This window comes from Heptranchias perlo, chromosome 27, assembly GCF_035084215.1.
Source record: "Heptranchias perlo isolate sHepPer1 chromosome 27, sHepPer1.hap1, whole genome shotgun sequence".
Lineage (NCBI taxonomy): Eukaryota > Metazoa > Chordata > Chondrichthyes > Hexanchiformes > Hexanchidae > Heptranchias > Heptranchias perlo.
This window is the reverse complement of record NC_090351.1, coordinates 32,692,345-32,719,378: the sequence shown is the minus strand read 5'-3', so window position 1 is coordinate 32,719,378 and position 27,034 is coordinate 32,692,345. Positions and strand designations below refer to the sequence as shown.

General features: G+C 41.7%; 1 protein-coding gene across 1 annotated transcript in view; it reads right to left on the bottom strand.

Moving 5' to 3' along the window:
• Window positions 1-652: 652 nt before the first annotated feature.
• The window catches only part of LOC137344546 (solute carrier family 26 member 9-like), an 84,927-nt gene continuing 58,545 nt past the window's right edge, over window positions 653-27,034 (bottom strand). The window contains exons 15-22 of the mRNA XM_068007592.1: window positions 24,554-24,623; window positions 23,232-23,324; window positions 22,031-22,141; window positions 19,009-19,281; window positions 17,281-17,335; window positions 14,238-14,383; window positions 7,507-7,584; window positions 653-2,036 (exon numbers count right to left, since the gene is read on the bottom strand). Of these exons, the coding sequence (XP_067863693.1) occupies window positions 1,983-2,036; window positions 7,507-7,584; window positions 14,238-14,383; window positions 17,281-17,335; window positions 19,009-19,281; window positions 22,031-22,141; window positions 23,232-23,324; window positions 24,554-24,623 (880 nt within the window). The 3' untranslated portion in view covers window positions 653-1,982. The remainder of the gene's footprint in view (window positions 2,037-7,506; window positions 7,585-14,237; window positions 14,384-17,280; window positions 17,336-19,008; window positions 19,282-22,030; window positions 22,142-23,231; window positions 23,325-24,553; window positions 24,624-27,034) is intronic.

Sequence of the window (27,034 nt, the reverse complement as noted above, 5' to 3'; positions counted from 1 at the left end):
TCCACAGTTAGGGTATTGTGCGCAGTTTTGGGCATCCCATAATGAAGAGGACATTAAAGCCTTTCTGTATGTGTTCGATGTAGATTCACCAAGATGATGCCAGCGATGGAAAGCTGTAGTTATGAAGAAAACCTTGAGAGACTGTTTTGATGGAGTGAATTGGGAAAGACTTTCCTGTGGTTGGGTAGTTAGTGACGAAGGGTTATCAATTTAAAATTATCACTAAGAGAATGAAGGGAGGGGTTACAAGAAATTTCATTACACAAAGGTTTGTTGGAGCATGGAATGCTTTGCCACAAGGAATGGTTGAGGCGGAGACCATTGCATCATTTAAAGGAAAATTGGATAAATATTTGAAGCAGAGGAAGATAGACGGTGAGAGAGAGAGAGAGAAAGCAGGGCAGTGGATTAGTTTTGATTAGCAAATTAATGATTTAGCAAAGACCTGGCACAGACACACATTGAGAATTTTTAAAGCAGGCAAGTAAATCCACTGTCAAAACCATGATTTGGTGATTCTCCATAATTTACCAAATAGCACAATTGCCTTAGATTTGGAAGCTAAAATCACATGGGCATAATTGGGAATAGAAAGGCACCTCAAACTACAATATTATTTACGACACTTCTTTAAAAAAAATGACAAGTAGGATACTGGTAATATATTATATTTATTAATATATCATTAGCATACACTAGTATTTATCAGTTAAATAACAATTGCATGTATTTTACACTGGAGTGCAACAAAACATTAATTTATTACTTTAATTATATATTTCATAATTATGAACATGAAAAACCCGACCCTATTCCTGTATTGTCAGTATAACTTACGTTGAGATGTTGCAGCCATGCATTAAATGCACTTGTGTCACTAAAGGTGGGGGAATGGCACAGGAGTGGGTTTTGCTTTTCTGATCGAAAGGCAACAGCTTGTTCTACAATTAGGCAGTGACTACGGTGCTTAATTAAGGACCTTCAGAATAACAGTCACGTAACGTTAAAGGAATGCAGACTGCACCTCCGTTAAGCCACATTCCATTCTTTAAAATGTAGTCTGCTTCACCGAACCCAATAACTTAAATTACTTCATGGAACATAAATTGCCCCAGTGTTACTTCTTTGAGTCCAGTTTCATGTTAAAAAAAATTAAACCATTTAAACTGCTTCTCTGCAATCCTGCTTAAATGCTCGCTCAAGTGGCTCAGAGGATGAATGCACTCTTGTGTTGTATCCATGTTGCTGACCCATACAAACCAGGAAGGTCCCAGGTTCGATTCCCAGTCTGTCCTGAGTTAGCTGATCTCAGTTGGGGCACTGCATTTTAACTTCAGTGCCTGGGCTAAGGAGGGAAAAATATCAGCCGGGGTTACTGGTCCTTATTGCTATCCACTGACTGCTACTGGAAAGTGCACTTGGGTATCTGTCATCTTCACTTCTCTTGCAATGGCACTGTATTCTCTTGTAATTTTGTCTGTGTGCAGCACAGTGCTTTATCTGACACCCTTACGCTCTTTGGTAAGACTTCACGTTGCAAATGACCTCAGGCTGGAATTTTTCCCCATGTTTCTGAACACGCCCTAAAAAAACATTAGCCTTAAAAGTGGGAGCCCCTACTTTTAGCATCCCTTCAGAGAGGCGAGCTGCTGGCTGCAGCGGGGACGCTAACATAGTTAACTAAGTACAATAGTACGTATTTTCACATGAGCCAAATCAGACATTCCATATGAGTATGAGAAGACTTGTCCAATCATTGTGTTTTAAATAAGAAAATAGTATACTACAACCGAGAAAAAGATGCACACTTTAACTAATAATTGGTGCCTGCACATTTATGCCCTTTTCCACATTACTTAGTGTATCAGAAGCCAGTGCAAAGCACTTTACAATACACATTTGCCAAGTTATTTGTTCTGAAAGCTCTTGTGCCTTCGAGTGCAAATCACTTGCATTTGATCTTCAGTACTTCCAGAATTTGTTCACAGAACAGTATGGTCCCCAACATTATTGTCAAACATTGTTCCAAACATGACCTGTAGGGAGAAAAGAAAAGTGAAGACTTTTAAGTACAAATGCTAATTATAGCGTGGTCTGCTTAATTCAACTAGAGCACAAAGGACTTTCTGTTATACTCCTTTTGTAAAGGAGAAGGAAAAAAGGCAGATTAATTTTTTTTCAAAACTATAATTTAATAATGCACTATTATTCCAATATCCAATAGCAGTACTTACTCTCGGTCTGTAAAAGTGTTATAATATCCCATAATCTAAAGCATAAGGGATCCTAAGTTTTATAAATAGGGGCATAGAGTACAAAAGCAAAGAGTTAATGCTAAATCTATACAAATCATTGGTTAGGACACAGTTAGAATACTGTATCCACTTGTAGACACCCTACTTTAGGAAGGAGATCAAGATCATGGAGATTGAAGAGTTTCACTAAGAAAATATCAGGGATGGGAGGCTTTAGTTATGACAAAAAACCATTGGAATTGGGCCACTTTTCTCGAGAACAGAGAAAGTTAAAAGGAGATCTGATAAAGCAAATAAGGAAAAATTATTTCCACTGGTCAGTGAGTCAGTAACTAGTAGGTAGAAATTTAAGATCATCAAAATAATAAAAGGAGAATTTGAGGTTTTTTTTACACTGAAGGTTTTTGGACATGGAATGCCAGGAACAGTAGTGGAAGCAGAATTCATATTGCTTTTAAAACATAATGGATAAATGTTGGCAAAAGGAAAATTGAAAATGGTGTTGGGAAAGGGCAGGGGAATGGGACTGAATGGATAGCTCTCTCGGAGAGTCAGTGCAGACTTGTTGGGCCAAATAGCCTCCTTCTCTGACTTGAAAGCTGGAAGACACCAATTTCATTTCCTAGCACTAACATCCTTCAACTTGAGCTCAGAAATAAAGAAGAATGTTAATCTACTATTATAACGTACTCCAAGGCTACCTAAACTGTAGAACTCCTTCTCTCCCTCAATCTTCCCTTCCTCCTACAGTCTGCAGGCTTTGCAAACTGAAGCTTGGTACCACCTCATTACATCCTGATTTATCTTATCATCTCTCCTATTATCAACCTTGGTGTTCTTTACTGTGGGCCTTGCTCTTTATCTGGCTTTCTGAATAACAACAAACATTCTTTGCGATTGGAATAAGACAAATCAGTTTACTGAAGGTACCCAATTAAAGAGTCTTCTGCAAATTGAAGCTGAATAGCAAATAGAAGGTAGATCTGTGCACACTACCTTGATGAACTCATCCATTGGCCTTGAGATGACAAGACATGCATTCTCATATGGTGAGTTTAGATTCTCACCAAGGCTGCCAGAGATCACAGTTGAGAAAGAAAGAACTTGCATTATATTTATATAGTGCCTTTCCCGTCTTCAAGATGTCCCAAAGTGCTTCACAGCCAATGAATTACTTTTGAAGTGTAGTGGCTGTTATGTAGGCAAATGCGGCAGCCAATTAGCGAGGTCCCACAAACAGTAAATGAGATAAATGATCAGTTAATCTGTTTTTGGTGGTGTTGGTTGAGGGAGGAGTGTTGACTGGGATACTGGGCGGACACTGTGTTCTCCTCTTCGAATCGTGCCATAGGATCTTTTAGGTCTACCTGAACAGGCAGGTGGGGCCTTGGTTTACTGTCTCACCCGAAAGACGGCGCCTCCGACAGTGCAGCACTGATGTATCAGCCTAGAATATATCCTTGATTCCCGGAGTGGGACTTGAACCCCCAATTTCTGACTTGGAGACGAGGATTCTACCAATCGAGAAAGCTGACATTTGAAGTACTTCCTGAGAGAGTAGCAGAAATCAGGCAGTGAGTCAAACTGCACAGCTCTTAACAGCCAGTGTTGAAGCTGCATTAACATTGGTCACCTGCCTGCCCGAGCAACTCAGGAATGCTACTTGGCATTGGGAATGGAAAAAGAAATGTGGCCTAAAATGAATAGATGGTATTACAGAGGGTGGGGGGGGGGGAAAGAACAATTGCATATTAATAGTAAGCTTGGCTCAATTGTTAACTGTCACCTTGTCTCGTCTCTGAGCCACAAGGTTAAAGATTCAAGACTCACTCCAGGCTGACACTTCAGAAGAAGTCCTGAGGGATGCTGCATTGTCAGAGGTGCTGTCTTTCAGAAGAGGTATTAAACCAGCCACCTGTCTGCCTGTCCAGGTGATGTTAAAGATCCCATGGCATTTTTTGCTGCGTGCAAATCAGTTGCTGTGTTTTCATGTATAACAAAAGTGATCACATTTCAAAAGTAATTCATTCACTGGATGTGAAGCGTTTTGGAATGTCATGAGGATGTAATAAAATGTCATATAAATGCAAATTCGTGAACAGAAACAATACTTTTCTAAAGCTTAAAATCAACTAACAGCATCAGTAATAAGTTATTGATGTTGAAACAGGTGCTACTTGCTTCCTTTCACCACTAGATGGTTCTACAGTTTCAGAATAACCATTAAAGAATGTGATTTTGAAGGAGGAGGTTGAGAGAGGATCTACCTGGTAACCAAGAGCGGACTTTAGATAACCATCTAGCTGTCAATAGTGAGTTTAAGTATTAGACTGTGGTAAAAGATAATGCAGGAAATGACTGCAGATCTTTTAATCACTTCACTACAAATAGTGCAGAGAAGTAATTAAACCGTTAATATCTTAGCTCATTTTGAAACTGCTCTACATTAAACGGCAATAATTGGTGGCAGAAAACAGGTTCTGCATCAACGTTTTGTGTGTATTTTCATCCTTGCAAGGTTTGTTACGGTCATATCTCTCAAACAATTAAGAATTGATGTTAAAACAAGTGCGCGCTAAATTTATTTCTTGCCTCCCATTTTCCCTCTAATTCCCCTCCCTTACTCCTCCTGATAAAGGTGACTCTTGGAAGGTTCAGTTCTGCCCCAACAGCTCCCAGTACATCACCCATGTGGCCATTCTTTACTAGAGAGTGTTGGCAGCTTATTCAACTTGTATGGTGGTGGTGAGTTTGCTGCAAAGTGATCACAAATGGGAATCTTGGTCAATCTGAACCTCCTGAGCCCAGAGATGAGGCTAATATGCCCACATTAGCTGAAACCAGCTGACTCTCAGCAAAATAAACCTGGAATTTTCTTGGGTCTGTCTAAGCTCATTGCAAACCATGTGAGCTGCATATAAAATCAGAAAATTCAATACACAAGGAGTCTATTCAGCCCATAGTGTATGTGTTGGTGCTAGCTCCCACTATCAGAGATATATATACTCTAATCTCATTTCTAAAAGGATATTCAATTCTTGGAGCTGGAACATAGAAGGGGTACACGATCAATCCCAGAACTTGAGGGAATGATGTATGTGGAAAGATTGATGGCCCTGGATGTTTTCTCTCTTTAGAAAGGAGAAATTTGAGAAGAGATATGATCAAAGTGTTTAAAATTAAGAAAGGTTTGGACAATTTAGATCCAAGTATGATTTTCTGTCCCGTACAGAATTTAAGCACAAGGGGTCATAGTTACAAATTAAGGTCAGCAAAACAAAATAGGATATGTAGGAGGAACTTTTTCATTAAAAGGGTGGAAAGTGTGTTGAACAGATTACCGGAACAAGAAACTTTAATGGGTTTCAAGAAAAAACTAGACAGGTTTGTGTCAACAAATGGGATTCAAGATAATTAGAAGTGAACCAAGGGAATACCGTGGATAGGTGGGCTAGATGGACCGAAGGACTTCTCTAGCCTGAAACTGTTACTATGTTTATTCTCCTGCACTTTGTCTGTGCCACTTAATATCTTTCTTCTTCAAGTGTTATTTCTCTTTCATCGACTCTACCTCAATAGCTATTTGCGGTTAAATTCTCTGGTATCAGTTTTTGTGGAAGTAATATAGCATTGTTGTACCCAGGTTTTTAAATCAGTGAATGGGAATGTCGATAGATATGAAGAAGTCCTACATAAATTGTCTAAAAACTAACAAAATAAATCATCAAGTTGTGTAATTTTTCTAATGTGAGGATGAGTTGAGATATTAAACACTTGGGAGTTGATTTCTGCCCCCCCCCCCCCCTCCCCTCGCATTGGGTATGGCTGGCACGGAGAGTCTAGGCTTTAGTGTCCAACCACTAAAACATGTTTGCTGTTCAAATCCCAGTCGATATAAAAGGGGAGGTGGTTCCTTCAAGATCCTGAGTTTGGCTCAGGTTTGATATTTGAGCTAGAAAGACAAGCAAAAGATCCCTTCGCTTATGCAGAACCTGGCACAGACTTGTGGCACAGACTTGAAATTGCCTGTTTGACAGTCAGCCAATCTTGCTCAAAGCAGGAAAACAGTATTTTGTTCCCTAATTAAAATGTGCAATGGCAGCCAAAGCGTATTGGCCTATGTCCACTAATGCCATGGCCATTATCTTCAGAAGCTTGTATATATATGTAGTACATGTAATGCTGGAAGATTAGGGTGCAAAAGGAGGAACTCAGACATCTGTGGCAGATTATTTAGTCTTTATAACTTCATCTATCCTACTCTACCGTCTCTACTCTATTGGAGTATATGATGGTTTCTAGGTGCTTAGAAATTGATCACGTCTCAATGGCAGCAAGAAGTGGTACTCCCACTGCAAACCACGCATAATCGTATCAGTTAGACAGCCTTCAAGCCTCCAACAGTGCCCAGAACTCAGGCTTTGGGGATCATGAGAACGGGGGTCGGAGTCATAGAAAATAAACATTGCTTTCTACTGGACCTGTATTAGGGACTGGTAGTACAAAGATGTAGTCAAAAGGGGGCTGGGGGGGTGGGGGGAAGAAATAGCACTCGAAGGTCTCAAGTGTCCGCTGTTCTCCCAGAGAACAAACACCAGTGTATTTGAATATCATTCGCCAGTTTTAGGTAGAAGCGTGCAGTTAATAAAGTGAGGGAAAAAAGGGGAATTTGGTGACTTAAGAGCGGGCAGTGAAAGTCGGAGCATGAAATATTAATTAGGGAATGTACTGTGGAATTGAGCATGACTAATGGCCCATTTATCCTGAAGTGGTTCTACTGTGCTGGGTGCGATGCTGCTGCTGTTGAAACTGCTCTGTTCATATTGCAGGAGAGGATTGACCTTTTAAATAGGCGCAATCTGTTAAAAGTTGCCATTTTCTTTACTGCTGTTACCTCCCCCTGGCGGTAGCAAAACTGTTTTGGCCACGCGTGTATTTTGGCCGACTCTGCCTCCAGCCTCTGAGTTTGCATTGGAAGTTGAGGCCATGCTGCAATGGCAAGGCTGAAAAGGCCTTCTTGCTGGGCACGCATGTCTCCTCCAACAGCATTGAGAGTTTTCTGCCCACGCAACAGTAGACCTGGTAGCAAGCTCCCAATATGAGTGAAGTATAAATGGTCAAAGGCGGGGGGAGGGATCTAAGGATTGGGAGGAAGGTACCGTAGGGTCATTTGTTCTTTTCTACGTTCTTGGGGAATGGAGAGATTGGCAGTACGTGATCATCAGGTGCAACTGGCTTCAACATTTCTTACCTGTTCCAAATCCTGATCATTATCATTTTCATCGCTTGACACGTCCTCACTCATATAGATCGCTGCAGCACCAGAAACCTGGAGCATATCAAAAGGGGAGAACCTTTAAAATTACTGGCGAAACATTATGACTGACTGTTTAATTACATTTGGTAAGACGGTTTATTGGAGATAGCTAAATCGGCAGGTCAGACTGGAGGGGAACACTGACTCCTATTTGACAAGGCTCTGCAATGTGCAGAGGCTGCTGGTGCTGTGGAATCCTCTCCACTCGCCTCACGGTGCAAATGTCAGAGCCCTGTGAGCGATGGAGAAACTGTGCACAAGCTACAATCTGCTAAATGTTTTTCTTCACCTTGCCACTTTCTCCATAGAGCAGAATTCACAATGCCAGCCTGAGCGGCTGGGCCGTGGGGTCAGTATGCCCACTGCCATCGAGAATGGGTGACCAGCACTACCTACTATGGCTATTTATGTTTGCTGGTAGCAGTGTAAGTGGATAAAAACTTCCTCCTAACATGGGTTTCCCTAAAACCAGAGGCACTAACACTTCCTTATTTACATTACAGCGTTGCCACCAGATGAGGGCTTCTTGGAAGAGAATTGCTGTAATGTAAATGCAGTATTATACTTAGTCCAATACCAATTTCCATAAGCTGTGGGTTTCAAAGTGCTCTTTTGCTCTTGTACAGTATATAGATTATCCAGTGCTTTGTAAGGCAGGACTCGTGTTCAATTCTGGCCACTTGTCCACCCTCCATTCTCATTGCCCCACCGTTGGTGGCCATTCCTTCAGCTGCCTAGGCCCTAAGCTGTGGAATTCCCTCCCTAAACCCCTCTGCCTTTCTTTCTTTTTTTCTTTCTTTCTTTTCTTTCCTTTCTTTTTTTCTTTCTCTCTCTTTCTTTCTTTTTTTCTTTCTCTCTCTCTCTCTCTCTCTCTCTTTCTTTCTTTCTCTCTCTCTCTCTCTCTCTTTCCCTTTAAGACACTCCTTAAAACCAACCTCTCTGACCAAGGTTTTGCTCACCTGTCCTAATGTCTCCTTCTTTGGCTCGGTATCAATTTTTGTCTGAATACACTCCTGTGAAGTGCCTTGGGGACGTTTTACCAAGTTAAGGGCCCTTTTTAAATGCAAACTATTGACTAGTTTAATATCTACACACATGGTTTCACATTAATTCTTTGAAAAATTCTGTGAAGCCCTTGCTACAGTATTCTGACTTACATTTACCCTTTCCTTGGACTGTTATACATATATTTGTTAATGATTTCACCTTGACACCCACAGTCTGGCAAATATCACTTCAGTTACCTGATAAGAGACTAGTTCTATTCAGCGTCATTGGGTCAGAAGGGTAGTATAAATTATCAGAAATGTACAAGTGTACACAGCATGGCACTTCAAACATCAAACAGAAGGAGCAGCATTTCAAAGATACAATGGGGGAAAATAGGATAGGGCCTGTTATTGGGCGGAGGTAGCTTGATCCGCTATTACCTCGTGCCCAATGGCGTCTGTGCAGGCAGGGCGAGGCCTTTGTCAGGCTGGAGGACTTACCTGCAACTTGCGATGGAAATCGGCGTTGAATGAGGATTCCATGCAATTTGCACTTTCTAACAACAGGGGGCGGTCTAATCTCTTAAAGGCGAGCTGTCTCTTAAAAATCTCTTAAAGGTAGCAGGTACCTGTTATTTGCTGAAAATAACAGTCTGCTGTCTGAATGGAGATCAGACATTGCACATGCAAAACACAGATGCCACTCCCATCCCTATGTTTACAAACTGATGAGTTATGTTAAAACATTGAATAAAGGTTGTGCGCTATTAAACCCCACATCCTCCAATCTGCATGCCAGTCCTCACCAATTTGCCGATCTGAGTTCGTCCATTCCCGCACCAAGGTTCTTTGCTGATGCACTTGAGACCTTGGTGCAAGAGGTGGGGGTGGGGGTTGGGGGGCACTCTCCAGACAAATACCCAAGAGGTAATGGTGGACAAAGTCCATGCCAGGCGCACAGCATCATGAACACGGACGCAGTGCAGGAAGAAGTTCAATGCTTTGACATGAGTGGTCAAGGTGAGTGAGGTCAACTGTCAAGTGGCATCTCCTACCAACTGCACCACTAGCAACATCCGCTGCCCCACACACTACACCCCCCCATCACCCACATACCAACAAACTCTTTCCATCAGTACTCAACTCTTCCAATCAGATGCTTCCTCTCACCCTTACACGTTGCCACTGTTGCAAGCCGCCCACCCACAACTCACAGACCACACACTCTGGCAACTATTCAACCATGACAGGCACATCAACCAGATGCACGTCCTACTTTCTTGCAGGAGAAGGTGCATATCAGGAGGCAGCAAGTGCCAGTGGCATTTAGCCCCTCAAGCCCGTTCTGCCATTCAATGAGATCATGATGGACCTAACTCCATATACCCGTCTTAGCCCCATATCCCTAAATACTCTTGGTTCACAGCAATTTATCAATCTCAGATTTAGAATTCACAATTGAGCTTGCATCAGCCGCCGTTTGCAGAAGAGCGTTCCAAACTTCTCACACCCTTTGCATGTAGAAGCATTTCCTAACTTCACTCCTGCACGTCCTGGCTCTAAATGTTAGGCCCTGTCCCCTAGTCCTAGTATTCAAGTATGGGAGACCTCCAAAAACAGTTACTAATATCTCAGCAGCCAGAAGCAATAATCCAGCCACTAATCTGTAAATCCTGCATGGTCCCTTTAAATAATGCTGATGGGGCTCCTTCAGGCACTCTAAGACGTGTTCAGATGGTCGGGGTTAAGACTGTGCGTTGAAATGAGCGACAAGTCCCAAAATAGTGTCTATCACTTTAAATCAACGTTGCACACTGAACTGTATCCATTTTCTCGTTACTTTACGGCGTTCGTTTTCTGCACCTGTGCTAACTCCTATACCAAGATGGGATCCGGCAAACGTAACGCTGGAAACGTGCGTGCACGGCCAAGACGCCATCTTGGCACTTCGGGAGGCCGCGTAGTGCTGAAACAACGGATGCTACACACCCCGATTTAGCGCCCAATGAGTTCTATTATATGGAAAATTACTGTCACTTCCTTTATTGATCCTTTCACTTAAAGTGAAGTCAGTGGGGGAGATTTTGAGGCCTCCCGCCTGATGAATACGGTATGGTATCGCCTTGGAAACGGTGGGACATGACCTATCACCCCACTCCCGCCGACTGTGTGTCCGATGCCATATTCCAAAGGGCGTCCAGAGCTCCTGCTTCAATCAGGCATTAGACTCCTTTAATATGCAAATCAGTGTCCTATGAGATACATAGGATCCCATTGCCATTTTAGGACGGTACTGAGAGCATGTGCTGTGTAAGGTCCGCACATTATCAGCTGGTGCCCAGAAGAAAGAAAAACGTGCATTTATATAGCACCTTTCACGACCTTAGGATGTCCCAAAGCACTTTACAGTCAATTAAGTACTTTTTTGAAGTGTAGTCACTGTTACAATGTAGGAAATGCAGCTGCCAATTTGTGCACAGCAAGGTCCCACAAAGAGTAATGTGTTAATAACCAGATAATCTGTTGTTTTCGTGAAGTTGATTGAGGGATAAATATTGGCCAGGATGAACTACCCTGCTCTTCTTTGAAATAGTGTGATCTTTTACGTCCACCTGAGAGGGCAGACTGAGTCTCGGTTTAACATCTCATCCGAAAGGTGGCACCTCCGACAGTTCAGCACTCCCTCAGTACCACGTTGGAGTGTCAGCCTGGATTATGTGCTCAAGTCCCCGGAGTGGGGCTTGAACCCATGACCTTCTGACTCGGAGACGAGAGTGCTACGTACTGAGCGAAGGTAAGTTATTTTTGTGGGGACGGGAGGATCAGGAGTGCTCCTCCGGACTGCATTTAGAAACAACCTGGGCCACTGCTGTATGAGGTTCCCCCATCCCCATCCTGAGACCACCCCCTCTCCGGACCTACCTTTATCCAGGCCCGAAGAATGGCCAATATTGAGCCCGCAGCCCACTCTTGATACTGATGAGGTCCGACCCTCAAAGTGGACCAGGCCTTCTGGAGGGAGGTCAGCTGACACTCTCCGCCGGCCGGCCGAACACCACTCGGTGGGGGGAGGGCAGATGGAGAATCTACCCCTGTAATTCCTTCCCTGTTTTATGCCCCTGCTGAGTCTGTCATGTGTGATTGAAGCAGAATTTGACTGATCTAATTATGGATCTAAATACGTAAAATGCTGGAAATAGGCAGATGTTGATGGATCTGCTGAGCAATTCCAACATTTTCAGTTTTTAGTTCACATTTCGAGCATTTGAATTTTTAAAAAAATCTCTCTTTATGGATAGTCCCTCTCTGTTTGCAGGCACACAGGCACACGGACATTGCAGTGCAAATGCCAACTCAGGGAATGCAGGCAGATTTTGAGTGGCCTCCAGGCTATATTTTGAGTGTCACTGTCATGGAGACTGCAGTTTGGGCTTTGAAATTTTGACTTCGGATAATTTTTATTTTGCAACTTATTAAAGAATATTTAATCAAGATAATGACTAGTAGTTAATTTCTTTCCAAGGTGGCATATGCATTAGAACAGTGACTGCACTTCAAAAGTACTTCAGTGGCTTTGGGATGTCCAAGGTTGTGGAAGGCACTGTACACATCAATATTATACTGGATAATGGAAATTCAATGCAAATATGTATGATTGATCCAATTGTACTTTTTTTGCACGAGGGAAATAAACATGAACTTGTTCTGCCTTTCACCAGTAGGTGATGGTCGAGTTTAGTAGCCTGCATTGGGGCTACTCTGTGACCCACAATCTGTTCACAAGATGAGGGAGGCCATCTTAGTGCTGATGAGCTACAATCCTAGCATAGCATCTTCCAATAGGTTCTTGAATGAAGATTTTCATCTCCCCTATTGTTGCTGGAAGTCAAATTATTCTTTGTAAATTATTCTTTGTGTAAAGAGATTCTTCCTGACCGCAGTCCTAAATTTGCCCATCGCCAATTTGAGACTATGCTACCTTGTCCTACCAACTCGGTTTCCTTTGAAGTAATACTTTTCTCTACCATTTAATATCTTTCAAGACTGAAGGGTCTCAATTCCTTTTATTTACCATTATGGGTCTGTATTCTGACACTGGGGTTTAGCCTTGTGAGTCTTCTCTTGATTGCTTCCAGGGCTTGAATATTTCTCTTGTGCCTTGGTGAGCAAAACTGGACACAGTACTTAAGGTGCGCAAGCCTGGTCAGAACACTGTTCAATTTTAGCAGAACCTTCTCCAACAGGTACTGTATTAATGTGCCAATATACTTGCCTTCTCCATTGTTGCTTCACATGCTAAGTGTCAAGTCTACCAACACTTTCAGATCTCTCTCAACCTCACCTTTAGCTTTTTCTACACTGCTCATACAGTATGTCGGCCTCCCAAGTTTTCTCCCTATGCACATATCTGAATTAAAATTGTTCTGTCCATTTACACATTTAACCTAATTCCATTTGTAGGTCCTTGGCTCCCTTGCTTGAACTTTCTTTGCCCCCTCCCCACCCTAGTGTGGTGTCATTTAGAAATTTTTTTAACACCTTACATTGAATGCCTGAGTCCAGGTCAATGATGTAATCTAAGGTCTAGATTTCTAACCACATACTGTTTGCAATGTTTGCTTTGTACTGTTGCACTGTGTGAAATACACAGCTGTGCACTATTTGTTCAGTGTGGTTAGATGAGATAATTTCAATGACATTGTGTAGCCGTGCGCTCCAGTATAATGCGCAAGAATTTCAAATTACATTCGCAACATAATGAAGTTTATTGAGTCCTCTGAGTCTGGTACTGTTTTAATGTTTTCAGACTATGCTCAGTGAATTGGGTTTTAAGGTTAGGTAATGGACATATTTAATATATCTGTTCTTGATATAAATTGTTAAGCTTTATATTTTAATTAAATAGTGGAAACATTTTCAATTCATTTCTGAACCTTTATCTTTTTAAATTAGTTTTAGTTATTTTGTTGATTATTGTTAATTTTAGTAAACATTCTTCCATCTGATTTCTGTTACTCCTACTTTCTTCCTGGGTCTCCCCTGATTTTTTTTTTTATCCTCTCTGGAACCCCGTAGAACCTACATCAATATCTCAATCAGGAGGACGGGCAGGTGGTCTGGTCCCAGAGCTTTTAGTGTGTCTCTGAGTACAGGAACAAGAAATCATTTAGTTGCGATAGTTCCCCTCGATCTCTAGATCTGTAATCAAAACCTGTACAGACCATTTCCATCCATAACCCTTCACAAAGAACATACTCATATTCACCATGCTGATTTCCTTTACAATTTAGTAAAACAAAATGTCAATACTATTTACCCTGTGTTACCTGGTGCTAGATTCTGCTTCAAACAGTTTTTTAAAAAAAATCTTTACCAAAGTAAAAGTACTGTTTAACCAGTAAGAGAAACAATTGGGATTATCTGATACAGATAAGTGATAACTATTACCTGGTGAATTTAAGGCAGTAATCTAATCAGATGAGGAACATAAACTGAGTTCACTGAGTTTTTGGCTCTTTCTGTTTATGGCGTTATCAGATCTACTGGATTGAATTAGTTGTGACTTTGTTACGAGAAGCCATCATAATCTGTTTATTCTGGCGAAAAGACGCAAGGTGTTCTTTCATATTTTGAAAAATAAATGAGGATTCTTAAAAAAAAAAAATGGTTCTTTACTTTTTCTTTGGCTGCATCCTGCCTGTTTTCACTCGCCTTGGCCAATGTGTACAGGACAGCATCGTGCACCGAGATAAAGAGACAATTGCGCTCCAGTCCACCCTCGTCGAACATTCCTCCAGCCTCGATGTCCTCATACACTTGATCTGTTGTAAGAAGTAAACAAAAAGCACACAATTAGAAATGGACGTCGTGATTATTTCCAAAGGAATGAATCCCTCTTAAAAGGTCTCCTGCCTTCAAAAATCTACTTCTGCTTCTGTCTTTTCCTCCTTTTGCACTCATGCAGCACACACGAGCAGCATGTTTGTGGAGAGTGATACTGCTATCTTTTCAGTGGCAGGTACCACTCCGCGATTAACCAACAAGGTCGCTGGGCCTAGTAATACCAATTGGCCGAGATGGTGAAGAGTGTTTCTATCAGATGGGCCTCAGAAAGTTGGGGTGACTGCCGATCTGGAATATTAATCTGACCTAATTTAAATGTTGTTGGTTCAGTTGAGGTAGAGCAGAACTGAACCAAAGCTCAGGTGAATTTCAAATCCACTTTTAAATGGTAGAATTTTCAATTCGGCTGGCCAGAAATTTAAAGGCGAGCCAAGTTTAGTTCTGGCTCCACGAAAATAGATTGGTTGAGTTTAGATGAATTGAGCTGAATGAGCCCAGATCAGTAATTCTTATCAGGCAGTTGCAGGCCCTAAACCTAAGTCCATGGAGTTGTGAAATGGTGGAGTATAATTGATGTGTTTCTCAGCTACTTGGCTTCTTCTGCTACTGTATTTGCATTGTCTACATGAGAGAAGAAGGATGCAAGCAAAACAACATTTGGCCAAAATCATTTGCTATTTAAAAAGGTTCTAAGTTACTGTAAAAGCCTGGAGCCCATGTGATGTCAACATGAACATAACAGAATGAATGACTGAGTGAGTTCTCATGAAAAGCATAATATTTGCAGCTCTTCTTCATTGGCCCCTTACGGCCATGTTTTTAGTGATTTATATCCGTTGCTTTTAAGAATTGACTGTTCTCGATGAATGGGTTAGGAAATTAAGTTGACGGTTGCCTCTTTAATTACTGATTTCACCGCCCAGCCCGTTACATTGAGAAAGAACCCACTTCATAATGGCAAACAGTCATGATGCTCCAGGTAATTACTGGTACAGATCTAAACACAGTGACAATCCGCCTCACCTTACAAGTACATAGGCTTTTAAAAAGCTATTATTTGGTTGTTCTTGTGTGCTCGTCAAGATATGGGATGTCAGGGCTAGGAAATGGAACCTTACCCTGTATCAGCATCAAGCACTCCAAGGTTAGGTATAATACAGGCTAGAGGCAGTGTAAGGCTTTCTGCTGTCTTGATTCTTGTTTCAGATGGGAACCTCTGCAGTAACGGTGCGGCATTTCCACTGCCAACATCAGTAGCTATTAAAACTGCAATTTTATGTGCAAATGATAGAACAAGTTTAAAATCGAAGCCTGATGGGATGACCTAAATCCATTGGCATGAGGAGACCAAACGTCATGCCACTGAATAATTTAAGTCATATGACTCAGTCTTTGCATTGTGAATGGCCCACGCTTAAATCATATAACATGATTGGGTGTGCAGCATATACTTTTAAAAAAAATGTTGAAATTATCACTATATTTCCTTTGTGTTCAATAGGTCAACTCTATATTTTAATTGACAAGATGAACTCCATTGCTTCAGGCTGCCAATGCTTAGTGATGAGGACAAATTTCAAACCTGCATTGTAAGATATGATTAACACTAATATTATAACTTAGCTATTTTTATCCCTTGTTCCTCCTTCTGCGATACAATATAGGATGGCAAAGTGGCACAACATATTGAGACGTAGCTTCTTTTTATTTGTTCTTAGAACGTGGGTGATGCTGGCAAGGCCACATTTATTGCCCATCCTTGAGCTGGTGGTGGGCCTTTTTCTTGAGTAGCGATTTGTATTTGCAACCGAGTGACTTGCTAGGTCTCTCCAGAGGGCATTAAGAGTCAATCACATAGTGTGGGACTGGAGTCATGTATGGGCCAGATCAAGCTGGGGTGGCAAGTTCCCTTCCCTGAGGGACATTAGTGAAACAGTTGGGTTTTTATGACAATCCGCAGCTTTCATGACCAATTTTTTTTTTACTGGTGTTAGCCTACAGATTATCAGATTTATTTAATTCAATTTCACAATTTGCCGTGGTGGGATTTAAACTCATGATGTCTGAGTTGCTAGACCAATACCATAACCACTATGCTACCGTACCAATATATGGTCCCTGCTGCCCACATAGCAAATTCCTGGTCTTAACTATGCGGAGGGGAGGCCAGCTGCTTCTCCACACGGAAGGAAGGAAAACAGGAAGGACGTTCTACCTCCAGGATGTACCTTCTCCTACTGAGTAGCCGTGACAGAGCCCTGCTGCCAAGCCTCTATCAATGCTGCTCTAGTTGACTAGGGAGCACGAGACAGTGTCCTTCCTGTTTCGTTTCTTTCACTGTGGAGAAGTGGCTGGCTTCTACTCAAATGGCTATGGTCAGGAACTCACTGTGTAGGGAATAGTGGCCCTGAAGCCACATCCTATCGCTTCATGGTGCAACACATTGATGCTTCAACACACTTTGCAATCTCTATTGTATTTATTATTAAATTTAGATATTTCTGGTGAACAGAAGTCCAGTGCACAAAACTCTCCCTAATTCAGTGCTAATTGGCAGCAAATTGACCACCAGACTCAGAGAGTCTACAGGTTGTTGTGGGAAATGAAAATTGTCACACTGGTGCACTTGAGAGTGCTGTACCGAGCTCAGGTTTAGTCGTATTGTTGGAGAAGAGCAGACGGAACGTCTAATCATGCAATACCTCAACTGGGAGTGATTGACGACGATGCTGGATACTCAGAATGGAAATGTTTTATTCCCCCAGCACCAACATCTTTACCTTGATGAGCATAAACCAAATGTGCTAGATGTTAATCAATGCTATTTCGTCATTAATTTTGTAACTGATGCCATTTTAGATGTAGATGATCTCACCCCGTATACCAGCCAGATAAATAGTTACACCAATCTTCTTGTAGCTGGAACACATCTGCGAAAACAAAAAAGTCCCAAAAAATCAAAAGATCAAATTCTGTAGAAAGCTAATAAACAAGTCAACACAGGAAGTGCAAGATGAAGTGATTTTTATTTTGGCGCCCAGCTTTGTTCATTTCATATCATTATTTCTTCTTTTCACCTTATTCCTCCCTCAATCAATCCCATCAAAATAACATTGACTGGTCATTCATCGCATTGCTGTTTGTGGAATCTTTCTGTGCACAAAATGGTTGCTACGTTTGCTAAATCACCAGTCACTGGACATCAAAATAATTAATTGTATGTGAAACACTTTGAGATGTGATAAATGCAATATAAATGACCCTCCTTTTGCCTTTTATATTACATTCAAAGTTCTATATTTTTAAAGTTTGTTATTTAAAAAAAAACTCTGTGGAATAAATTGAGAAGCCTTACAAGATTTCTTATTTGGCAAGGAATCACCAAGCACAGAATAAATATGATTTACTGAATAGACAGTCTGTCTGAGAAAATAGTTTTCACTGCTCTCCATTAAACATTGTCATTGGTCAATAGTCTCCAGTGAGAGATACCTGCAAGCAACACAACTGAAGCAATTTTCCACAATGTCCATTTTTCTTGTATATCCTCGTGCTATTTTTTCCTGTATATTTTCCTGTGTTTACACAAGTATGAATGCACCTACAGAAGTGTGGAGAGATTCCTGGGGTTAAGAGAGGGTGGAAAGGAAAATTTCTACCCGAGGCGGGAGGGGGCAGATTCCGATTCTACTGGGATTCCCCCCCCCCCCTCCCCGTTTACAGTGCCCTTTAAATTCCAATGGGAGAGGGGCTGTGGGCAGGCCCACCTTGGATTAAAGGGGTGTATCTATGGAATTCCTAGCTTTCTCCAGGAATTCCACCCATTAGTAGGTCTCGATGCAACTCATGCCCGCTGACAGCGGACGTGAGTCCTATTGAGGTCTTTTAAAAACATTTTACAGACCAAGATAAACCGTGCCAGAGGGGATCACCTGCCTTTAGCCTGAGGGCACAATGGTTGCACTGGGAACTGAAGAAATATTATTTAAATTTTGTCTTCAGCTCAGAAGGGACTTTGGGCACCTGAGGCAAAGTGGCTGTGGACTGCTCTGCCTTCCAAGGGCTTATTGGTGTGATAACTGCTGAAGTGCCTTCGCAGGTAGGATACATCCGTTCCAGCCATGCAAATGACCCCATCCATGCAATTTGGGTTGCAGTCAATGGCTTTGGGCAAGGATGGGCAGGGGTTTCATTCTGCCAGACTTGCATTGATGGAGCAGGCTCCTGCGGATTTCGGGAGCCGAAGTGTTATCCCACCGGTACATGTACTACAAAAAATGGATAGGGTTAACTCCGTGCTGCACGTCTCCCGGCTGCGATGATAGAATATTTGTGCCTTCAGTTTTCTCTGAGAATTATTAAGTTTTTTTTTTCTGTAGCTTATGAATTTTTTTTAGAATTTCTTCCTTCACTTTTCCCTGTCGTTCTCTCTCTCCCTCTCTCTCTTATTTCCTTGTTGGCTGTCCAGTTTTCCTTATTCTGCTTTCCTTACCCATACACGGGTCATTTGCCCTGTGAAGCACAAGAGGTTCCTGCAGATATGGGAGCACAGTGCTTGCATACGACAGTGCTGGCATTTCAGTTGAATACGATTAATATTTACCTTTCCTAGTACTTTGATTCCCATAAGATCCACAAAACAGACTCCGCTCATGTCCAAGATAAGAGTGTGGATGTCAATTATGGGATGTGCAAGTTTAATGGGATCTTCAGCATTCTCCAGATCTAGTGTGGATTTCTGTGTGTTCTCATGTAATCCATTAGGAGTGTTGACTGTGATGTAGGATATTCTGGGAGCTTCATCCACTGAGTTATTATTACAGTCCATGGATGTTTCAGCTTCCACCTCTTTCACCAGCTCCTGTAAAGACACTTGCTGTAAAAGACAGAAGAAAAAAAGGAGGAAGAGTTTAGTGAAACAAAAAGCAAACAGAAAATGCTGGCAACACACAGCAGATCAGTCAGCACCTGTGCAGAGAACAGATCAGTTAATGTTTCGGGCCTTCATCAGAACTGAAGAAGTGAAGGATGGACAAACATTTTAATGGAATCGGAACAGAGGGGAAGGAAGAACTCACAGACAGGAAGAATCGGTGGAAAGGCCTGCAACCTGCTTAAAAGGAAAATAGCAGATTGTTAGATGGCTGAGGTGGTTTTACATCAGGCAACAGATTTGTTCCGATACTTCGTCTCTGCGTGTTTTTCCCCCTCCTCTCCTTCTCATTCTAATTTTATTAAAATGTGTGTTCATTGTTTATTTTTTCAGTCCTGATGAAGGTGTGCACACCTGAAGTGTTAACTCATCTGTTCTTTCCACAGGCACTGATAGGTCTCCGTTGTGTTTATAGTTTTTTTTTAAGAGTTTAATAACACTTCTTAGCTATGTCATTTTATTTCCTTGTGATTGTGCACTCATTAAAAAGGTTGGTGGAAGAGAGATAGTTTAGGACAATTAATGTGCATTTTTTCAAATGTTTTGCATCATTATAGAATCGTAGAAAGTTACGGCACGGAAGGGAGGCCATTCGGCCCATCGTGTCCGTTACGGCTGAAAAAGATCTATCCAGTTTAATCCCACTTTCCAGCACTTGGTCTGTAGCTCTGTAGGTTACGGCACTTCAAGTGCACATCCATGTACTTTTTAAATGAGTTGAGGGTTTCTGCCTCCACCATCCTTTCAGGCAGTGAGTTCCAGACCCCCACCACCCTCTGGGTGAAAACATTTCTCTTCAGCTCCCCTCTAAACCTTCTACCAAATACTTTGAATCTATGGCCCCTAGTCATTGACCCCTCTGCTAAGGAAAGTAGGTCCTCCCTATCCACTCTATCTAGTCCCATCATAATTTTATATACCTTAATTAATTAAATCTCCCCTCAGCCTCTTTTGTTCCATAGAAAACAACCCCAGCCTATCCAAACTTTTCTCAAAACTAAAATTCTCCAGCCCTGGCAACATCCTCGCAAATCTCCTCTGTACCTTCTCTAGTGCAATCACATCTTTCCTGTGATGTGGTGACCAGAACTGCACGCAGTATACATCCTGAGACTTACATAGAATGTATAGCACAGAAACAGGCCATTTGGCCCAGCTGGTCCATGCTGGTATTTATGCTCCACACAAGCCTCCTTCCACCCTTTTTTATCCAACCATCAACATATCCTTTTATTCCTTTCTCCCTCATGTGTTTATCTAGCTTCCCCTTAAATGCATCTATGCTAGTCGCCTCAACTACTGCTTGTGGTAGCGAGTTCCACATTTCCACATTCTACCCACTCTATGGGTAAAGAAGGTTCTCCTGAATTCTCTATTGGATTTATTAGTGACTATCTTATATTTATGGATCGTAGTTCTGGTCTCCCCTGTAAGTGGAAACATCTTCTCAATGTCTACCCTATCAGGTCACCCCTCAGTCTTTTTTCCTTGAGAAAAGAGCCCCAGCCTGTTCAATCTTTCCTGATAGGTATAACCTCTCCGTTCTGGTATCATCTTAGTAAATCATGTTAGCACCTTCTCTAGTGCTTCTATATGCTTCTTATAATATGGAGACCAGTACTTAAGTGTGGTCTAACCAAGGATCTATACAAGTGAAGCATAATTTGTTAAACTATACAAGCTTAACATAACTTATTCCTATTAGCAGTGATGAAGGGGATAGCAGACCCGCGTTATACTGGACACACTGCGTCATTAAGGAAAACCGAGCTCTGTGCTTGTACACATCCCCTCATTTGCCTAAATTCAATTCAGGTGCCCTTACTCCTGAATAACGCTACGAAGTTGGCATTGATGCAAAGAGAAATTGCTTTGCAAAGACACAAACTGTGCAGTTCAACCAGCCTTCACTGTGGAACATAGGAGCAGGAGTAGGCCATTCAGCCCCCCGAGCCTCCTCTGTCATTCAGTTAAATCATGGCTGATCTGTACCTCAACTCCATTCACCCCCACTCCCAAATCTCTTTGCTTCTCAACAGTTCCTAGTGTCACACCATTTAGAAAATACTCCGATTTACCTTCCATGGGTCCAAAGTGGATAACCTCACACTTGCCCACATTAAGCTCCACCCACCATAGTTTTGCCCACTCACTTAATCTGCAGAAAATATTATGGAGATGGATTAATCAAAAATCTGTTAAATTCTGATTTAATGTTCGCCTCTGTTGTGTAGTCGTGTTCTAGGCCGCCCTGCACTACGCACTTTCTGAGATGAAAGGTCGAGCAGAGAACCTTCCTCTATATGTTCGATTTATGACTGCTCAAAAGTATGAGAGGGGCTCAGGGGAGGCCCAAACTTTCCATGTGCTGCATTCTGACTGAGGGTCAACATGCAAAATGTCACCCCCATGCCGACAGACCACCTTGCATCCCCCACACTCCCTCTGCTTCTGAGGAAATGGAGCAAGCTAAGGCCTGACGATATTAAAACGTCAACAACTTCAGACCTCGGCTTCCTCTGTTCAGACGGGGATCTACCTGCTGTGTACTTCCCACATTTGCAGTTGTTTTTCTTTTTATCGTGGAAAGAGTTGGTCACACAGGCAGTTACAGAAATCTGGACTTTTTATGTACTTGTTTGTGCAACTCTGCTTGGCAGCTGTCTATTGTTGCAATCACACCAGGTCATACCTTGTTGCAGAGATTACTCGGCCTTCTGGTGTCTATTTCCTGTTCCTCCTTTTTTGCAGCTTTGAGGTACTTCTTCTTGGCTAATAAAACCTTTATTGGATCAAAGCCCGACTGTAAGAGGGGAAAAAATCATCTAACTGTGTCTTGGCAAGAAGAAACATCCTGTGTTTCATTACAGAAGTTATCTTGTTGATGTTGACTATCCCTTTCACACTCACACACTCTCACACAGACAGACAGACAGTCACAAGGTCACACCACCAGGACAGGCTATCAATATGATCCAAAGAAAGTTTTATTCCGCAAGTGTGAATGTATGTAAATCAAATAAGATACTGAAATCTTGTGACATAAAGTGATTTTATAAAGTTGGGGGACTTGCTGTTTTTTGTAATGTTAGGATGTTTGTGCCATGTATCGGATAACATCAGGGCCAATGATTTTCAGTGAGCGAATAAGTCAAATTCCATTTTTATTACTTTGTATTCAGGGATCTTTACTAGTGCTTTGGGATCGAATTCCACAACTCTGACCATTAATGTGTGAAACCCATAAATTATTGCCCCTTCCTGTCCCCTCGAGTGGGGAACTGCGGGTTCCACAGGGGAAGAATGCAAGGGTTCGAGGGGTCAAAAGCAACCAAGGAAGAGGAAAAATATAAATTCAAATATTCTGTCAGGTGCCCCAGGTTTCTTACAAATAACGTGAAGAAATCCTAAAGGATAAATTTAAAATCCTGTGGGACATGTGAATAACTTCTATAGGATTGAATCAATTGGTGTCGGACAGCCAATCATAATGTATAGACCATACCACAGGGCAACATCTAAAGGGTCTTGGAAGCATCGCCAGATGTTATTAATATTAGGGTGGGGTAAAACGTCATGCTAAGGAAAGAGAGTATCACATAACATGGAAGATTAGTTCGGGAATTTGCAGTTTTGCTTGATTCACTATTGGAGGTGTCAGGGAGGAACTTGCAATCTTCTCCTCAAGAGATCAAGTAGGTTGGGGAGAGTCCATGAGAGGGCTGGGAATGTGCAGCAGGCATTAACACACAGGGTTCTGGATCACAAACAACTTACAATGTGTTTAGGATGCTTTCTGTATATTTAGTGTCAGTGCTCCAATGTTTTGAATTGTTGTAACTTCAATTTTTTATTAAACAAGTTCAAGATTAAAATGAATGGAGATGTTTTACCTTTTTAATCACTTTCTTCCTGAAAAACTCCACATTTGCAAAATACAGCGGGGAGCAGTAAGTTATGATTTTTACTCCACTGATTTCTTTTGCCTGGAAGGGAAATGCAATGATCTGGCCGTTAACCTTTTATTCAGTTACTAATTAAGGAATTTTTTTTTTCAACTGGACAATAAACAGTTCAATGATTCAGTAATAAATGCTATACTTATTAATAGAATATACTTGGGAGAACAAATAACATTGTTAGACAAGTAAACCACTACTAAAAGCAAGTACTAAATACTCCCAAGTGTCATCCTGTATTATGATGAGACTATTACTGATGGAGTTTCCTACATTCAGCAAATCCGGTACGTCAGAGCGTGCAACAAGGCAACAGCACGTCAAGGGATTCCGATCAGGTCATAAATCATAACAGCAATCATTGCATCATCAAAATGCATTAATACCCCCAAAACTAGGGCATTTTTTCTGAAAAGAGAAGTTATCTTCATTTTTTGTTTCAAACTGAACAGTGGTTGTTTTTCACATCTGGGAAACTATGGGCCAATGTGAGCCCAGTTGTACTGACTCACACTTCTAGCTTTTGACCCACACTGCACTGACATTGAATAGAAAGAGCAGGAATACACGGCAGGACCTTTTAGCATCTCTTTCCTTTTTAAAATATAAAGAAAGGCTGATACTTTGGGTGGAGACTCTTCATCAGGGGCTTCACCTGAAACGTGAACCTGTTGATGCTGATGGACCTGTTGTGTATTTCCTACATTCTCTTGTGTTTTTTCAGATTTCTAGGATTCATGATTTTCTTTTCTTATCTTCACCGTGATAAGCCTGGAAATTTACTGTTGGTGATGTTAGCGGACGAACATTTAGCTTACTCGGATGACTTTGCTCCGTGCTGCTGATTTAACCCAGGCATTAACTTATTTCTTTTTCAATGGGTAAAAGCTGGAACAGCAGACAGAAGCTTGTCATAGGGACCAAGTATGAGTTCATCCACTAATATTCACAAGAGTAATTTCTAGGTTAGGAATTTTAAGTCATCTAAATGGTAGAAGCTGAGAAATCACTGCAGCCCATGATAGCAGACTAATATTTAACATATGTATGCATCCATTGGTCTGCGCACTGTTTTAGAGGAGGTACCAACCCCACTAAAATAAACTGGTAATCGTCTATGTTAAAACAGTCACGTCGCCATTTAAGTTTGCATCTGTTAATATCTTCAACAGTAATTTCCAGACTGTAGTGTAATAACACTGATCTCAAGAAATAACGGTTGCCCGAGATGCCACTGTGTTAATTAACATCCTTACCTTTTCATAGACCTTGGGATTTCTGTAAATGTCACTGGCTCCAATCTGCCCCACGAGATGGCCATTCCGACTGGGGAGACAGGCACAGATAGAAACACATAAGCAAAGGTGACAGTGACCCTTTCCATCCCAACTTTCCTTGTAATATGTACAGCAACAGGAACAACACTCACAGCCCAAGACCCAAATACACCAACAACATGTCTCTGTAATCAGCCACATGCTTATGAAGAAAAAAAAAGCCCTTGCATTTATACAGCGCCTTTCATGACCTCGGGACGTCCCAAAGTGCTTCACAGCCAAAGAAGTACTTTTGAATAATAGTCACTGCTGTAATGTAGGCAAAAGTGGCAGCCAGTTTGCGCTCAGCAAGCTCCCACAAACAGTAATGAGATGATCACCACATGTTTTAGTGATATTGGTTGAGGGATAAATGTTGGCCAGGACACAGGGGAGAACTCCCCTGCTCTTCTTGGAATAATACCATGGGATTTTTTTTAATGTCCAGCTGAGAGGACAGATGGGGCCTCGATTTACCATCTCATCCAAAAGATGGCACCTCCAACAGTGTAGTACTCCCTCAGTACTGCACTGAAGTGTTAGCCTAGATTAAGTGGAGCTTGAACTCATAACTACTTGACTCGGGTGAGAATGCTACCACTCAGCCAAGACTGAAAGTCTCATTCTTACAAATTTCACATTTCAAATCCACGTATCGCCACAGCTTCATTTCTGGCTTCTTAACCAGGAAGAAGGCATTCTGCTATTTTTCAATAAAAAAGTAATTTCATCCTCTCCCCTCCTGTCTCTTGGCATCCATCAACCATTTCACATCATTATACTTCTGTATGCTATTCTTGGCTGAAACAGAGAACCCAAATAACTGCCAGTGTGAAACCACATTTATAAATGTGACAATGTGTCACACGAGAATGCTCAGCACTGAAACAGATTCTGAGCATAATTTGCTGTGTCATCAGAGAAAAGCAGCTGGTTGGGTGGTTATCCTGTTTATATGATGAAGAATGGGAGAATCGCCAGCACACTATTGCTTCACAAAATCTTTCCCTTCTATACATATGTAGTATTTTAAAAGTCTTTAATGTGTATTGTTGCTTCTGCAGAGATGGGAGAATGGCAGAGTGAGTTTGTAGCACAGTATGCTCGGTGTCACTGCTGTAACATGTTGCTAAGATTCTTTGAAGCTTTGAGAGACCTTGTTTCACCCTTATCAGAGGATCCATCTTCCTTGCATCATTTGCTGATTTACAAAAGCTGCTGAAAATTCCTACTGAATTTCAATCCTTTGTTTAAAATTCATTCTCAGGATGTGGGCGTTGTGGCAAGGCTGGTGTTGGTGGGCCGTCTTCTTGAACCACTGCAGCCCACGTAGCATTGCGGTTTGATCCAACTGGGTACAAGTGGCTTGTTAGGCCATTTCAGAGGGCAGTTAAGAGTCAACCACGTTGGTGTGGGACTGGAGTCACATTTAGGCCAGACTGGGTAAGGAGGGCAGGTTTCCTTCCCTAAAGGACATTAATGAACCAATTGGGTTTTTCAGTTCATCAGTTTCATGGTCACTTTTACTGATACCAGTTTTTTATTTTGAGAATTTTTTTATGACTCAAACTGCCATGGTGAGATTTGAATGCACGTTCTCTGGATTTTTAATCCAGGCTTATTGATTACATCACCACTATGCTACAGTACCCGATGCACTTTAGTTGTACAATGCCACACGGATTATAAGAATGTGACTGGACCTGAGCAAACAGAAAGAGGGGCTGTGCGGACTTGTACACTAAGTGTAAACACCTTCACGGCAACTGTTTCTGCCAGTGAAAAAAGTTAATTGAGCACGCTCACGTACAAAGCCAGTCAGTATTCCTGACTCATCTTCAGACTATTTCCTGTACTTGGCATGGCAGCCCGCTGCAGTCCAGCCCCATCACATCTGCCCTGAACGACACAGACATGAGGAGAGATTACATAAACTAGACTCATATTCCCTGGAATAGAGAAGGTTAACGGGTGATTTGATTGAGGTTTTGAGGAATTTGAAAGGAATTGATAGGGTCGATAGAGAGAAAATTTTTTCCGCTGGTGGGGGACTCTAGGACAAGGAGACATAGCCTTAAAATCAGAGTCAGGCCATTCAGGAGAGAAGTTAGGAAACACTTCACACAGTGGGTGATAGAAGTGTGGAACTCTCTCTCTCTCAAAAAGCAATAGTTGCTAGCTCAATTAATGATTTTTAAATTGGAGATCAATAGATTTTTGCTAGCCAAGGATATTAAAGGACATAGAGCCAAGGCGGGTCAATGGAGTTAAGATATAGATCTGCCATGATCTCATTGAATGGAGGAACTGGTTTGAGGGGCTGAATGGCCTACTCCTGTTCTTATGTCTCCCAATATTTTTTATGCATATAACACAGTTCCTCTGATCACTATTTTCCCTATACATGATACAGTTTCCCCC